At 39.9% G+C, this 17,360-nt stretch overlaps 1 protein-coding gene across 6 annotated transcripts in view; it reads left to right on the top strand.

Moving 5' to 3' along the window:
* Positions 1–17,360, top strand: part of LOC103147174 (dedicator of cytokinesis protein 9-like) — a 39,639-nt gene that overhangs the window by 11,009 nt on the left and 11,270 nt on the right. For 5 of the 6 annotated variants that reach the window (XM_007565388.2, XM_016678219.1, XM_016678217.1 and 2 more), the window contains 13 exons: positions 5,925–6,041; positions 9,831–9,920; positions 11,121–11,203; positions 12,821–12,890; positions 13,012–13,107; positions 13,780–13,914; positions 13,990–14,164; positions 14,473–14,528; positions 15,280–15,354; positions 15,427–15,567; positions 16,053–16,370; positions 16,446–16,528; positions 17,149–17,271. In XM_007565388.2, the coding sequence (XP_007565450.1) occupies positions 5,925–6,041; positions 9,831–9,920; positions 11,121–11,203; positions 12,821–12,890; positions 13,012–13,107; positions 13,780–13,914; positions 13,990–14,164; positions 14,473–14,528; positions 15,280–15,354; positions 15,427–15,567; positions 16,053–16,370; positions 16,446–16,528; positions 17,149–17,271 (1,562 nt within the window). Of the gene's footprint in view, positions 1–3,612; positions 3,840–5,924; positions 6,042–9,830; positions 9,921–11,120; positions 11,204–12,820; positions 12,891–13,011; positions 13,108–13,779; positions 13,915–13,989; positions 14,165–14,472; positions 14,529–15,279; positions 15,355–15,426; positions 15,568–16,052; positions 16,371–16,445; positions 16,529–17,148; positions 17,272–17,360 lie in introns of those variants that run through there. The other variant, XM_007565387.2, reaches the window with a different exon arrangement.

Below are 17,360 nucleotides of genomic sequence, written 5' to 3' on the forward strand. Positions count from 1 at the left end.
GATGTGTTTTCTTGCTCTTATTATGTTTTAATGCTTTGTTGCTCCCACTTTAATAGAAAGTGTTTACATTTCATTAGCTTTGTGACAGATCAATTGATTTAGGTGTGTTATTATTATTAAAAGGTGTACAACAGGTTGGATTTTCTCTGCTTTATGACACTTTGTCTCTTCAGGGAGCCTGTAGCAACGGTTGACTCCCAAACATGACGTCAAACCCGGCCTTATGCAATTCTCTCTAGACTTTTAGAGCTTCGTCTCTTCTTACGTTCGCAAGCGATGGGGCTTTGGGCGCACCTCTTGGGAAGGGTGTAGGGGACTCACGTGATCTAATTGGTTCAAGCTGAGTAAAAACAAATGGACGTCATCCCTCTCCAGCCCCTTTCCCCTCTTTCTTCCCTCTGTGAGAGCTTCGTTTTTTTCTTCTAAGCTCTTCCACAGATGGCCCTGTGAATTGATTTGTTCTCACTCCGTGTATGATCACTTTCTTAGACAAAGTAACACTTGTGGTATCACTAACACGGTACCAGTGGGTAGCTCTGGGAAGTTTGATGGTGTGAGAGTGCCGATAATGAGAGAGGGTGACCTCAGTGCAGACGGCATCTTGACAACGGGCTGATTATCATGCAGTGCTGGTGACACTGTCACCATATGACTTTTGGCTCTGTAGGGGCAGAAGTGATGCAGCATATTACAGCCATAATGGACGATAGTAAAGCCTCAATATGGGCTATTTTAAATAAAACACTTTCTCTAATTTTCAGCAGTAAATAATGCTTCTTCAGGTGGAAAAAAAAACCCTGAATCTGTATTATATTTTCACACACAACACTTTAAAAAGTTACCTGCTAAATAGGACTTACATAACCTGATCAGTTTAAACAGTTTGAGGCTTTCTAAGCTTTGAAGCTTTGATGAATCTTTTAAAGGAGTAGCAACAGGAAACACCAGCTTAAGGGGATTTTGCTGCATGTTTTTTTTTTTTTTTTTAAGAAAATGAGCAACTGTGGCTTCATTTGTGTCCTTCCAGTGAACCAGTCACAAGAGCTTTATCAAAACCAATTTTAAATGTGACAAATATATCTGCACAGTGGCACAGTTGGTAGAGCTGTTGCCTTGCAGCAAGAAGGTTCTGGGTTTAATTCCCAGCCCCGGTCTTTCTGCATGGAGTTTGCATGTTCTCCCTGTGCATGGTGGGTTTTCTCCAGGTACTCCGGTTTTCTCCCACAGTCCAAAAACATGATTGTCAGGTTAATTGGTGTGAGTGTGTGTGTGCATGGTTGTGTGTCTCTGTGTTGCCCAGCGACAGCCTGGCGACCTGTCCAGGGTGACCCTGCCTCTCGCCCGGAACGTTAGCTGGAGATAGGCACCAGCACCCCTCCCGACCCCACTGAGGGACAAGTGTGTAAAGAAAATGGATGGATGGACAAATATATCTGCTGTTATGGTGATTTTTATTTGTAACATATACGTTAGCCGAGATTTTCTTCCGTTTCGTGGATTCTAGGATTTTGACCAGAGTAGAATGATTAGGTTTTGGGCAAAATTTAATTCTTATGGAGCCTCATTTTTTAATTGGGGAAGAATGGTAATTAGCTGCAGTGCCAAAACTAAGAGTACATCTATCACCACATCTACTAGTAGATGTGATATATCTGTTTGTCTTTTGAGGGATTTTTTCAGCCGATTACACTGCTACACAGGTCAGTTATGCTTCAGAGCTTCCAGCTCCATTCCAGTGTTTTTCTAAGACATGGTCTCTCTGAGAGGTGCATTTCAGCCTGTCCCTTTGAAGCTGGCACTGTTGAAACAACTTATGCAAATGATCTGAGAACCCTGCAGTGCAGAAAGTAAAGCTCGCGCTCGAGCACACGCTTGCCTACTTTTGTGCTAAACTTTCTTAGCAGCAGTGGTGCTGAAACTGCAGCGGAGGAACGACAGCCTTTGAAGTCATCCTGACCCCTCAGCTTGTCATCCTACCTCCCCTCTTCCTCAGTTTGTGCACTCTGATGCTCTTCGAACTCCTCTGCCAATGGAGACAGTTGGATATTAATCATTCTCTTTGAGTCAGAAAGATCCAAAATATCACTGATGTGTGGGCGCTGTGCACAACACAACATGTTTTTTTGTCTGATTGCTAGCGGTGTCATCGTTTTAAAACACACAGTGTGAGAGGAGCAGCTGAACCGAGGCTTCTTTTCTGCTACAAGATGAAAAGCCAGCAGCTGTCCACAGAGAGCGCTGAGTGTTACAAGAAACCCCGGGGAAGCTCTTCCCGAGTCCTTAAACTTTAACAAGAGATTGTGTGTTGCACCTTAGAGCTGGAGAAGGAGGAAGTGACCCTGCTGTGGGAGTCTGATGTTGTAGATATACCAGAGAAGCAGTTCAAAGCAGAGGAAAAGTAGAAGTGCCAGTGTTGACTCTAGAAATATTGTTACTGTTACTGCTCAGTTATTTTGAGGCTTTTGTAGAGTCTGTCTTACAGGAAAACTCATCATTAAGAACAATCTGCATGAGAAGCACTTGAAAAAGCAAAATAACGGGGTTTTCTTCAACTTGACAAGTAGTTTTGAAAATGCAGGTATTTGATATTTGCATAGATTTGCATAGATTATTGACATAGTGACATACTTTTGTAAACGCTATGTACTGCAACTTTAATTTGCCATATCAGCCCCAGTGATAATGCTAATTAGAGGACATACATTAACTTACCATGTCCCTGTGTTCAAATTGTTTTCAATGTTTTTAAAATTAACATCATTTTTGTCCAGATCTTTTTCTTTAGTTTCTTTTTAAAAATTGATCCACATTCTTAAAAGCAATGTCTGGTTTTCATTGGTTAACTGTCAGCAAATTGTTATTTATCGTTGCTTTTATCAGTTATTTTAGTGACCTTGTGGGTTTTCCAGTCATTAACAGAGGAGCACCGACAACTTTGTCCTCGTGTTTTTGGGCTAACCTTCAAGAGTCACACCAATAGGATCGCATTTTGGCTTTTATTTTTGACTCGGCGCCTACAAAAATAGACTATATTGTCAGTGCTCCACCCCCATGCTGGACAGATGGAAGGTGTTTGTATTGATATGCTGTATTTAGTTATCTCTAAAAGGCATTGTGTTTGCTATGGTAGATCGTCTCATTGACCCTCATCCATCCCAGTGTTCAAGAAATCTCATGGTTTGTGCTGAACTGTTTTTATTAATATACTGTTCTGATGAGCAATATGTTTTCACAACGGACAACGTTTTTGTTGATTTTTCTCACAAAATTTCTTCAATTTATCTAGTGTTTTTCTAAATTCATCATCCTCGTGCGTATGTCTTGTACGGTTGAGGTTGAGTGTCATGGTCCAGAGAGGATGTCCTTCTTTTTTATCGAGACTGTAGATAAATAGGCAGGTGGGGCTGGAACATGATGACGTGATCCATGGGTCTTTTCCAAGTTTTTAATGAGGGAGGGGTTGTTGTACGTCCTCTCCTGCTCCTGCTGCGCACATTCTTACATCCGTACAGCTGTGAGGGTGGGAGGAGTCGTGTGTTTCTTGATGAGAGACAGAGCAGGGGAGAGAAAGGGAGAGGGAGGCCGGGCCCATGGTTGAGTAAAAAGAGGGAAACTCGCTGGACGTCATCAAAGCTCTTGAAAGTTTCGGAGACAGAAGACAGCTTTCTGAAATGCCATCCTATGCCTGACCATAAGGTGTGCACTGGCAGGACTTGACCACCATGCAGTGTCGAACAGCCAAAGCCCCTAAAAGGGAGATGGTGATAGAGAGTCCACAGCAGTACAAAAGTTTGGCTGAGATTGAGGCAGAAGTTGAAGGAGTGCCACAGGTGCCAGTGGTGAGTACGTACGTTCCTATTCTGCTTTGTGTTCAATCCTTCAGAAGCTGCTTTAAATATCTTTCAAAGGCCCCGACGTGATGATGGGAAGTAGCAGCTTGACTCTATGCCTCTCATGGGAGCCAATCTTTTTTTGGAAGTGGAGCACTTGTTGCTTCTTTTGTTTGTTAACCCTTCCTGTGCACCAGAGTCCAAAATTTTGGCCAGTCTGATTAAAATTTTCTGTTAAAATAATAATAAAAAAAAAAGTTAGCAAAACAAAATTTTATTTTTAATTTCAAATGAATGTTTTTCTTTAATCAACGATGTCGTCACAATAAACCTCAGACTCACATATGAAATGCATTAATGCGAGTTAATTACTGGCAAGTTACCCTGCAAAGCCACTGAGTTCACAGCTGGTTGTCTGCCTGGCCAGAATCCCATTATAAACCGTAGCTTATAACTTTATGCTTATCAGGCCATCTTTAATATCCACAGGGCTGAGAAATTTGGATGAGGGTCATTGCATTGGATCACTGGGAAAATCGCTTAAATAAATCAAAACTTAAATCTACAGCCAGACATGTGTTTAATTGGCCTCATGTGTTTGTTGAATCAAGTCCAAGAGGCTAATCCAAATAATATAAATCAATTCCGTGTCTACCAGCCACGTAGCTTAGTATTATATGGTTGTGGTCATTGGTCTGATTGAGGTTTTGCCCCATTACATGTGTAATTCTCTTTGGCCGAGACAATAGACCTTAAAAGACCGACTTCATCTTTATATTGCTGAAGGTTTGAGTGAATGTGACTCAGCTGGTCAGTATGACTAAAAAGCACTATAAAGTTTAAGTCCACTTACAATTTTTCCATAATCTATTATCTGTATTGTTGTAGGCATAATGAACATGGCTCAGACTAACAGCCTCAGTAAGCAGAGTGTCTGATCTAACAATACATTTGTTGCCTACTAGTACCTTTCTACCTGGGCTGCAAATCTTATATAAACTTATACATTTTGTTGAAGATGCTATGCCAAAAATGATCCCGTAATTGCGACTATGCTTAGCTGTTTACTTGTCTATGGCTTATAAAATTCATTCTTCAGCTTTTGATTATGTTTGAAATACTGTTGCATATTTGCCTTATGTTTCAGTGGTATAGGCTTCATTAGGTGAATTCCCAATCATTGTGTTCTGATGCACTGATAGCCTAGCTTAGCCTAACACATCTAAGCTAGGCTGCATGTGTTTTTCATATGTCAAAATATTCAAACTTTAATAAGAAAACACATCCACATTTTTCGAGGTTTGTATACCTAAATCCCAGTTGATAAGGTTATTTTTAAGGGAGACCAATCTCAGGGGTTTTCCTGTGGAATGCAACAGCTGAGGTCTGCAGTGTCAAGGGAGTATAACATCAGGAACTGAGCTCTGCTATCTTACTTACTGTCAAACATCAATGCCTAGGCAGTTCTTTTTGCTTCAATGATATCATCTAGAGTGAAGAGTCTTATTTAGGGAGTATACAGTTCCACCGCAGCTTCGGGATGTGATAGATGGATGTGCTACGGACAAATTCTCTGCAACTGTGTAATGCTTTGTGGGGCCAAAATCTCAGAGGAATGTAACTGAATAAAAGGATAGAAGCAGTTCTGAAGATGAGTACTAACAAGGTACAGCCAATAAAGTGGCCAGTTGGTGTAGATCTGTCTCTGTTGCACACTGGTATAAAGAGGTAATGTGTACTTCTGAGAAAAAAACGATTCCATGAGCTGCAGTGGCCACTTCTTTAGATACTGAACGTGAGCCTGTGAGACTGTGACTGGTACAAATACTCACACAATCTCCGTCATCCAGCATCTCCTTCTCTTGTTGCCCATATTCATTGTGCCAGTTCCTGTATCTAGAGCTGCCAGTGAAAGGACAATAGCAACTTGTTGTCCGCACGCTGTGAATGCTACAGATTTACCATTGTGAATGCGTCCAGAACATATGAAATGGTCCTGTTGTTGTTGCTGTTGTCGAACAGGCACAGTTCCTTTATGATAAATCAAACGAAAGTTAAAAAAGGCTGGCCTAATGTTGTGTTTCGTTCCCACAGGTAAAACCAAAGATCATAGAGCCTCTGGACTATGAGAATGTTCTCCTCCAGAGGAAGACCCAGATCATAAGTGATGTTCTGCGTGATATGCTGCAGTTCCCTACGGAGGACTTCCAGGTGAGCAAGAGCAACTCTGAGCATGTTGATGGATTTATTACTTTATTAAGCAATAAGATGCATAGGGAAATATATTTTACATTCAAACTAATGTTACCTGCGTAGAAATATGAAGTATTTCTACTTAAAATTATGTATATACTCAGATTTTTAAGATTTTTAGCTGTTTATAAAAGTGTCTGCCTCTTCAATACGAACTATTTTTCCATCTTTGGTATCTTTAATGCTCTGTTTTGAATTCTCCTTTTGCATTTTCACTTCGAATTCTTGAATTCTCAAATTCTCAAACGCTATTTCTAAAGTTAGTTCACTCAGGTATTCACCTTTATCTGCTGCTTAGTTTTTACTGCAGTTATCACTTGCAGTAGAAATGGTGAAACTAGATGAGGCTACCTTGAAATAAATACACTCATCGTTGGATATGAACTAAAATACATTGAATCCAAGTGCAGTGTTGATAAAGGAACATCCAGCCTACTCCTAGATTATTGCGCAATCAGTCGATGATTGGTGGTTTTCACTATGGAACTGTCTCTGTTAGTAACTGTCCACAACCACTGTGTGTTCCTGTGTGTATGCAAGTGTGTGTGTGGTTTGACCCAGTCTGTCCATCTGTCCAACCCACCACATGTTTCACATCACTGGGTGGAGAGACACAAAGCATTAAAACAGCCAGACACATGGGTGTGGCGAGAACAAGCACTGCACTCCAACACTGATAAACATTGATTTAAAGAGTAGGGGTTCACAGTTTGGTATGTTTTTAGGAGGATAAAAACAAAACCACATTTTTTTCTTTCAGTCAACACTGAAAAAGTGTGGAACTGTGTACGTTGGTTACCAAGTAAAACTTAGGCTATAGGCATCTGGATTTGAGCGTTACTGTGTACTAGTGATGTTTGCATTCAGATAATCCTGACTCAACTGAGTAATTAAGTTGGAGGTAGAGCTAGTTCAATAGTTTCTTGTTGTTGAAATAATAATTACATCAAGCTTTCGATTGATCCACCTTTCTGCTGCTCATCAACAGGGGAATCTTTACAGCAACAATATTATTTTAAATAAACTTTCTTGAGCTTTACATAATGTTGTAATGTTATTCCCTCATCAAAAACACACCTGGAGTGTTGCCTTGATTCTTTCATGCATGTTTGAGAAATCCTTTACTCTCAACCATTCAGCTGTGTGAAACGCCTGCTTGGACCCGGCGCCACCTCTGAGCTTCAGCTTCTCCGAGCAGCCTCCCCAACTCAGCTCCTTCAGACTAGCCAGAAGCAATTAGCAAACACCTTGTACAACTGCACATCGGCCAAGCTCGGCATATGAGCTACTTCTGAGTGCAAGGCTGGTAAAAACTTAAAAGGTTAATAGAGGAGCCATGTTGTAGTGAGTTTTTAAAGAGACGGTGGCTCAATTTGAAGATGTTAAGTGCTGAAGTCAAATTTCTTTGATTTTTTTATAAGAACTGATTGTGCTACAAAATGATACTATGTGCTTGGAAAACCCATAATAATGCCCCTGTAAGCAGAGTTTAATAATGGCCAGAGTCGTAAAGCTCTGACTCATCAGTGCTCTCCCCTCTGTTTTTCTGAATTTACAAGGATTTTAAAGTTCCACACAACACTGTCCTGCATTTGTGGGGGACATGCTGAACTGAAAACCCCTAATTTCTCTGTAAACACACATCCTCCCAAACCTATCAAAGAGGAAGGATATTTGATTAGAGGAAAGAGATTAAATGTGTGGTTATGGATTTACTCTTTGTTGATGTAGTGCTTGGCAAAACCATTCATGCTCCCTGTACCACTTTTTCACATTTCATCACATTCCAACCACAAACCTCACTCTACTTTATTATATGTGATATACTGACACAGAGTAGTGCATAATTGAGACGGGGAAGGAAGATGTTAGTTGCTTTATAAATCATATAAAAATAAAAGTCTTTGTCGTATTCAATCCTCTTTACACTGAGATTAAAATAAAATCCAGTGTTACTGATTATCTTCACAAAGCACTTGATTTGCAAATAGTGTCAACCTGTGTGTAGTTATAAAATGTAATAGATTCAATTACATTGTAGATCTATTTGGATGTTTGCAGATGACATTGGGATCTATAGTGAGTGAAAAGAGAAGGTGGACAAAAGCTGGGATAGTGATGGTGTGATTTGGACAAACGGGGAATTAGTGTCACTTGAAGAAAGTCAGAATACACACACAGGTGAATCTGCATGTCATACAGTTTCTAATTATGGACAAGAAATTATTTGCTGTGGTGCTTCCTAAAGGGAGCAGCCAGAATAAGACAATGTAATGTAGATGTATTTAAAGTCGAAGAAGAAAAGGAAATCAAAGAACACTATGTAAATTTTCCAGATTGAGCAAAATATGATTTTGATAGCCAAAAAAACCTGTGTACAAACCAAAATATAGCAGAACGGTTAAAACCTTGTGAGCTCAAGAGTGTATGAACAAGCGACTCGTGACAAACGAGGTCATTGTGTCACTGCGTCCAACTGCGTTTTTGTGAGCTGAGTTGAAAACCAGAGCACTCGTCTTAAGCAAAGGAAGTGGCAGCCTCTAGTAATTTTGCAGACCCTCCGACTCAATAGCCTTCACAGCCTGAGGCATATTTCCTATGGACCCATACTCTACTCTGTCTGACATTATAAGGCTAGGAGGGGAAATAATTGGGTCTGGAGTTTGACTGGATTGACTCAGATCCTACAGCAGTCATTCCTTACTCTGTCAGCTCATCTTATTTTCTCCTATTTGCTAAATACATTCATTGATGTACTATTGGTCACTAATGGGTCAGTGTGTTTAGCATGTAAAACACACAAACACACTGGAAGTGATTTTTATAAGAATGTATTCAATTAAATTAATGAAATGAATACATATACATATGAAATAGTGACTTGGTGTTTTACATAAAGATTAGAAATTTTCACTTAGCGTTGTTGTAAGGCAGACCCATTCTAAGCAATCGGCATGTCGAGGTGACTGAATCGTTTTCATTACAGAGAGTGCATCTGCATAGATGAAGCAACGTTATTATTTTGTTTTTGATGCAAGATTTGAATAGAATTGTCATAAATTCAGTATCAGTGGAGCATATTAGAAATATATATGCATCATGGTGTTCAAAATGGCAAAAAAAAAAAAAAAAAATCTATCGATCATTGTTTTGCTAATGATCAAACAGCATACTCTCAAGTATACCTAAACAGTAATACAATGGCATGTCGTTTATTTATAGCAGCGTATCTTCAGAGGCCATTGAAATAAAAAGCAGTTGCACAATAGCTTGATGGTTGCGATTCAACCAGTGTTGTTGATTTCAGTTGCAGACATTAGCATGGAAAGTGCTAAAATGAGGCCTTCGGTCTTGATTGTCTCTGGAGACTTCTTAAAAAGCAAAGAAGCATCCAGGAACCAGAAGAACTCCTGCTTCTGTGGTTCCACAGATCCTAGAGGATTTCTTCAGCTGAACCAGCTGTAATGGTTTGGGCATCTAATGAGGATGCCTCCTGGCCTTCTCCCTTTGAAGGTTTTCAGGGTGACCCTGGGGCAGATGTAGAACTCGCTGGAGGGTTTTTATAAATATCCCTTCTGACCTTGAAATACCTTTGGAAGCCCAAAGACTTAGAAAGACGTTTAGTTAATTAATTAAAGGGGATCAGTACATTTTGTAATTTTGAGGTCTTGTAAAATGCAATTTGCCCTGCTGCCTGACAGAATGGATGTGTTGTGTGATGTGTTTTTCATGCCTCTCTCCCTTCAGATCTCCACCCTGCGGCGCCAGGGACGGACTCTGCTCTCCACTGTGCCAGAGACTGCTGAGAAAGAAGCTTCCTCTCTGTTTGTCCAAGAGGTAAAACCAATACATGCATGGATGCTAGCCTGCTTTGACCATTTTAAATCCCTCCCTGAGTGCCAAAGGCGAGGCTCTGACTGAAACCCTGCAATGTCCTTTCAACTGATGTGCTGCCAAGTTTGATCTACTTTTAGCCAAACACAATTTGCTTTGTTTCTGCCGTAGTTAGAGCACCTGGAATTCATACCTTTCAGACCAGATGGACTCTTGATTGAAACATTAAGCTAATCAAAGCTTTGATTTTCTTGTGCAGGTAAAGCTGGTTTGATTTCCGAGAGTGTTGTTGAGAATAACAAATGCCATTCGTTTGGCTTTGAGAAGAGAGAAAACTCATATGGTGCGCATTTTGGAATGTCGCTGTTGGCCTTCATGTGAACTTTTATTTGTGTTCTCCACCCTCTGATTTCCTGACAGTAAGTGCGCCGTGGATTGTCCAGAGATGGAATCCATACTTTGTTGGTACTTGACCCCATGTTGTGTCAGAGAATCTGTGCTCTAGATACTTGGGATGCGACTCAATATAGAGCACAGTACATGATAGTCCCCCGCTGCTGTAGCAGGGCATTACATCATAACTCCATCTGGAACAGCTGGGGTTACTTATACAGATGGATGTTTTCTTCTTCTTCTTTTTTTTTTCTTACCCTGAAATTTTTTTTCCACTTTTATTGACCTTTTGTCTTGGACATTGTGGGTTCTATAGTTTTTTTGTTTGTTTTGTTTTTGAGGAATTCAGAGAGCTGAAGAACACATTGAGATAAGAAATACTACTATTAGCTGTATTTTGCACGTTTTTGCAATTTGCCATTATCAGATTTTTCAATTTCGATGTTTCTCCTTACAGAGTTCTGAGCATGGGCAATGCATTTAAGCTCATGCCACTAATTTGAAGCCTGGAACTTTAACTAGGCTACTTGAAAATTAAGATTTTTTTTTTCTAAACGTGAAAGTTCGCTAACAGTTTTGTTTCAGATACGAAAGCAGAACTTTGCACATCTAAACTTTTAATATTTGTCTGGAAATATTTGAAAGTCCATGACTTCCTCTGATGTTTTTGAGCAAAGCAGCAGCTCCTCTTCAACATTTAAATAAAAATGTGTTTTATTCATTTAGCCGTAACTAAACCCACTTCAGTTCAACTTAATTTCCTCTCATCTTATAACCTCTAACCCTTTTTTTATTCCTTTCTCTCTGCAGTGTATTAAAACATACAAGTCTGACTGGCATGTGGTCAACTACAAGTATGAGGAGTATTCTGGAGACTTTCGCCAGCTTCCACAGTGAGTGTGTGTAATTCAGATGTGCTAACCGAGGCTTATTCTTTGACCATAAACGCCCTAAGCTAAAGTGCAGTGTTTGAAGCTTTAAATATACAGACTGAAATGAGGAAACAGGAAGTCTTTGCAGCAGACTGGTTATTATGGAAGGTCAGATTAAAGATACAGTTTAGTTGCACTTTGCAAATTCCATTAGACTTTGTTGTTTTTATCTCTAAACTTGAAATGTTAGTATGTTAGTTGTCTTGGCAACTTGTAGTTCTGTTTTAAACATGTTTGTTCATCTCATAATCGTCACTAATTTCAATGTTACTCATGAGACTGTAGGATCTATAAATATATGTTCTCTTTACCTGATGTTCCCTCTAAGGCTTTTAGTAAATGTTATTGTGCTCAGTGACCCTGCCCTTTGTTTACCGCCCTGTAGCTGAAGTAGCCAGAGCTCTAGCAGCAAGGACACCTGCCATGGAGGTACTACAGCAACAATAGAGGACTTCCTTTGTTTTTCATACCCCGATACAGAGAGCTATTTTAGGAGCAATGTTGACTAATGCCATTAAAACAAAAGGAAAATTCCAACAATGCATTGGGCGTCCTTGGCTAAGCCGCTTTCCTTGAGTGCAGGAAGTGACTCTGCAGATGTTGTGTGATGTTTAAGTCATGGCAGGGCAGAAGCCAGATAAATCCTGACCTTGGCTTGGACTGTTTATAGAAGTAGTTCCTCAGAGAATGTTGGGTTGTGTAAAGGTCAAAGGGCAAACGGTGCGTTGTTTGAGTTGAACTTTCATAAAAAGCTGCGGTTTCCCTAAAAGGTTGAAAATGCATTTGTATTATTAGTACTGTTTGTGTGATTTTGGGGTTGCAAAACGCACTTTCTGAAAAGTATTTACACTCTTTGAAAGTTTCCATATTTTGTCATGTAAACACAAACTCCATTGTATCTTGCAGGAATATTATGAAGTAAACAATCACAAAGTAGGGAAGTAGTATTTCCCTTCCATAGTTGTGAAGTGGAAGGGAAGTACTTTATTGTTTACCTTTTCTTTTTTTCTTTTGCAAATAAGCATTTGATAAGTGTGATGTACATTTGTATTCCACCCCCTTTAATCGGCACCTTAAAGTCTCTTTAGGTATGTTCCTGCTAGGTCTGCACATATTTCACACAGAGAGGCCATGAACATCAACTCTATTGACATGATGCTGCCACAAAAATATTAGTTTTAGCCTTCTCTTCAATTTGGTCCTCCAATTTGTAATTTGAAGAATAAAAAGTCATTTTATCTTTCTTATGCACTACTTTGTGGGTCCACCACATACAAACTCAAATTGTGTGATTTTTTTTTTTGCCGCTGCATACTGCTGTGACTTCAGGAAGGAGTTCTCAGTTGCACTAACTAATCAGAAACCACGGATATTCATTTGAAAAATATACACTTTGAATTTCTTAGTCATGATTTAAAGTCACAATTGATAGCGGTTGTAGCAGTGCGAATGAATAATGAAAAATGTAATGATTTTATATATATATATATATATATATATATATAATGAAAAATGATTGTATGACAAGAGGAAGTTTAAACTGAACTAAGTGAAATGAATGTGACGTTTCTCCTTCAGTAAGGTGTTGAGACCAGAGAAACTTGCTGCCCACGTGTTTGAAGTGGACGAAGACGTGGAAAAAGACGAGGTAGACTTTCCAAACATCTCTCCTCACCCAGGAAATCCTGTTGATCCTCTTCTCCTTTAGAGAGACATAATAAGTAGTATTTACCTAAATAAAACATTTTTTTTTTTTCCATCTCCTCCAGGATGCAGCCTCTCTTGGATCTCAAAAGGGAGGCGTGTCGAAGCATGGCTGGCTCTACAAAGGCAACATGAACAGTGCGATTAGTGTTACCATGAGGGTGAGCGTTCTTGAGGAAATGTTACCCTTAAATAAAAAAATCTCAGTTCCACATCCATCCTCACTTGTCTCAGTTTTCAAAAACACAAAACCTTTGTTCTAGTTTATACTGCAAATTTTGGTTTGCTTGAAATAAAGCAAAACTGACTGACAAATAACTTTTCAGAAACATATAGCAGCTTGTTTTAAGACAATAATCCCTTATTATTGATGAAAAGTACTATCTCCACTAGCAGATCATTTAATTATAACATGGGGAAAATGTCCTTAAAAAAAAATACCCCGGGAGAGAGAACACTAAAAAAAAAAAATCAATATTAAATTATTTACTTAAAACAAGCTCCTATATTTCGCTGAAAAAAGTTTGCGACTTTGCATAGAACTTTAAAACTACATATAGTTGTTTATTTTTCATTCTACCCACGTCCAGATGAAAACGTACCTCGATAATCAACGCTTTTCTGTTTCTCCTCATGTTTTCAATGACTTTTAAGGCGATAATGTTTGTATTTTTCCCTTGCACATTTGGAAATCAGATTAGGCCTCGCTATAGATAGCCCTTGACGTTTCACTACTACCCACGGAGCGTTCCCAGGCCCCGTTCCTTCTTTATTTTTAGATTGAACCGATAAACAACACTGTGGTTTTCACAGCCTCTATTTTCATCCTCCAGTCCTTCAAGAGGAGATACTTCCATCTGGCTCAGCTGGGTGACGGCTCCTACAACCTCAACTTCTATAAAGATGAAAACACCTCCAAGGAACCCAAAGGAACCATTTTCCTCGACTCATGTATGGGTGTTGTTCAGGTAACGTCACCTGCGCACAGATTCTTTGAAAGTTAAACTTGAGGATAAAGCTCAGGATTACTCGCGTCCTTTCAGAATAGCAAAGTGCGTCGGTTTGCATTTGAGCTCAAGATGCAGGACAAGAGCACGTTCCTGCTGGCTGCCGACAGCGAAGCAGAAATGGAGGAGTGGATCAGCATCCTGAACAAGATTCTTCACAGCAGCTTTGAACAGGCCATGCAGGAGAAAAGGAACGGCGATCTGAATGATGGTAGTTTTTTTCTGATCTCCTCAACAATTTTTGCTTAATTTTTTCCCCCTCCATGTTTCACACTGTTTCTAATGCATTTGCTCCAAATATCTTGTGGGATTTTAAACCTTTTTGCACATGTTTTTATTTTTAAATTTCCCCCCAAGGAGTAATTATCCGAAAGATGTTACACTTTGAAAATCATTCATAACTTCCTAACCTAAATGTTTTTCCTTTTGGTGTTTCCAGAAAGGCTAAAAACCAACACTTCATTATGGTTCTGCTATAGAAACCACAGCTAACAAAACTCATGTTGATCTCTCTAACAGATGAGGAGCACGGAAAAGCAGAGCTTTCCTCTGGAAGCTTTCAAGACAACTTTCAGGTAACCTGTTTATCTATTTAAGCTAAACCTTCACTCATAACACCCAACAAATCAAATCTGTTGCTGCTTGCGAGCCCCAATAGGATCTGATGTGCAGAAAGTCTCCTGATTATTTGTAAGCGAAGCTTTGAGCTAATTAGTCAAATGTCTGTGTTTCCTGGAGCCACATTTTCCACATGGTGGTCACTCTGCTGCACATCTGGATAAGTGTGTTTGCTTCTCCAAGTGGAATACTTTTTCTGCTCACAGGGAGTGAACGTGGCATTCTAAGAACAATCACTTAGACCTATTACAGGATTTGTTTTTTTAAAAACAACAACAAACAAACAAAAAAAAAACATTGATGATCCCAGATAGATTTATTATTCACTGCTGTTACCTTCATACTTGCATTTCATCATTTTTGTTTTGGTTTCTGAATCAAAAGTATTCACACCTCTTGAACTTTTGCACAAGTTTTTAGGTCACAACAAGCAACAATAGTGTATTTTATTGGGATTTTCTGTTAGGTCAAAATAACATGATGAAAAGGGGACAAATAAGGATACATCATTGTCAAAGTTTTTGGGGAATAAAAACCCAATGACCTCCCAGAGGTCTGATTACAAATGTACACAAAGCTCACTGTACTTTACAGCTCTGACCAGGTATCAGATTCAAGCTCTTTTTGACTTATTCTATATCCTGCAGGAATCTGTGCACATCTCTTTAAAAAACAAAAAACAAAAACATGTCATTTGATTTCTACCAGACTGCCAGAGATGTCGAATCCAGAATGAGAAGTGAAGCTCGCCTAAAGCTGTTTACTCTGGATCCAGACACTCAGGTGAGGATGTTCTGGGTTAAAAGTACTGTGACAAGATTTAAGCCTCCTAACGACAACTACGGTTTGTCACAGAAACTGGACTTTTCTGGCATCGAACCAGACGTGCGTCCGTTTGAGGAGAAGTTTGGGAAGAGAGTCCTGGTCAGCTGTCACAACCTGTCGTTCAACCTGCAGGGCTGCGTCACAGAAAACGAAGAGGGGCCGACCACTAACGTAGGCTTGAGAGCTTTGGATGCATTTGTTGTTGAACAGAAATCAGAGTCTAAAGTGCTCCATGGCATTTACGCAAATGCCAGGGAGTTTTAAATTGTTCAGATGGCCCATTTGGATGGTTGATTGTTAAAGCTCATATTGATGGGTTGGTATTCTGACTCCCAGCCAGGGCTTCACATGAAGCATTAGCACTAAATGTGGTTTCCTGACGTCACTTTTAGTTAAAGGAGAACTCCTCTTTACACAAGATGTTTAGCTGTGAAAGCTCAGCTATTAGCACAAGCCTGCACGAACCTCAGATAAAGAGCCTTGTGTAATGGGAATGATGGTGGAAAGCGTAAACAAGAAGATCCATTTGGGCCGAACTGTGAAGTACATTTGGGAAGAGGAACATTTGTTGTCATCTTTCATATTTCACTCCTTCTCTTGGTCTTTACAAAAACATTTCATCTCCTCTCCTTCTTGTGTCTCTTCTTTCTCCACAGGTTGAACCGTTCTATGTGGTCCTGTCCCTGTTCGACGTCCAGAACAGCAGAAAGATCTCCGCCGACTTCCGCGTGGATCTCAACCACCCTTTGGTTCGCCAGATAACATATGGTCAAGGCAACGGGTCCGATTCAGAAATCATTGGCGACGGTCCCCCAGAAGGCCTCGGCCTGGCTCCTCACTACCCCACACAGGGGGTCTTCTCTGTAACCTGCCCCCACCCAGATATCTTCTTGGTTGCCAGAATTGAGAAGGTCCTCCAAGGGGGCATCACCCACTGCACCGAACCTTACATGAAGAGCTCCGACTCCACCAAAGTGAGTACACAAGCAGAGATATTCACCTTCTTGTATTAGTAGATGATCACATTAAATAAATACATTCTTGTTTAGGTGGCTCAAAAGGTGTTGAAGAACGCCAAGACAGCCTGCAGCAGACTGGGACAGTACAGGATGCCGTTTGCCTGGGCTGCAAGGTGTGAAGTCGGCTTACGATAGACCTGATGTGGTGTGTAGATGGACAGGTTTTTGTGTTCACTGAGGTTACCGACATTAAAACTCCAGATATGTTCCATCTTGTTCACATGGTTCCTGTTTTAGACCTCAATGGTGATTCTGATGGAAAGAGTTTGTGAGAGGGAGAAAGGATGGTAAATTGGAAAAGTTCACAGACTTTCAGAGAAAGTCAGTTCAGATTCTACTTACTGTTTGTTTACAGCTCCCCAAAAAAGTCATTTTATATTTATGTTGTTTTAGATGTAAACATGTAGAGTCTTTGAAATTCTGGGAAATTGATTGCTTTTGCTGGGGCTAATCACAACTGCTGCTAAGCTAACCGAGCTACATGTCACAACATAGGGTAAATTGTCAGCAAGGTGACAACTGAATATTATTATAATAAAAAAAATTAAAAAGGCAGGAAAAGGGTAGATAAAACCCTTCACTTAAAAGTAAAAATAAAAAGCCTTTAAACACCAAGTCTGTTTTCTGTTTGTGTTGTCTGTCATATTGGCATGAAAATCTAACATGGAGTTGCATAAATGTGTTACTCCCAGCTATCCTATGTATTCAGGTTCTTATGTTTTTCCCTCTGCAGGCCGGTATTCAAGGATGCATCAGGAACTCTGGAGAAAAACGCTCGCTTCTCAGCTCTTTACAGACAGGACAGCAGCAAGCTGTCTGACGAGGACATGTTCAAGCTCCTCACCGACTTCAGGAAGTATGTTGTCTTCAGGGGTTTTGTTGTTGCTGTTGTTAATCTTTTTCCTGCCCTCCAAATGTGCTTTGGTAAATTTCTAACAAGTTTTT

This window comes from Poecilia formosa, unplaced genomic scaffold (genome assembly GCF_000485575.1).
Source record: "Poecilia formosa unplaced genomic scaffold, Poecilia_formosa-5.1.2 Scaffold175, whole genome shotgun sequence".
In the NCBI taxonomy this organism is placed as follows: Eukaryota; Metazoa; Chordata; class Actinopteri; order Cyprinodontiformes; family Poeciliidae; genus Poecilia; species Poecilia formosa.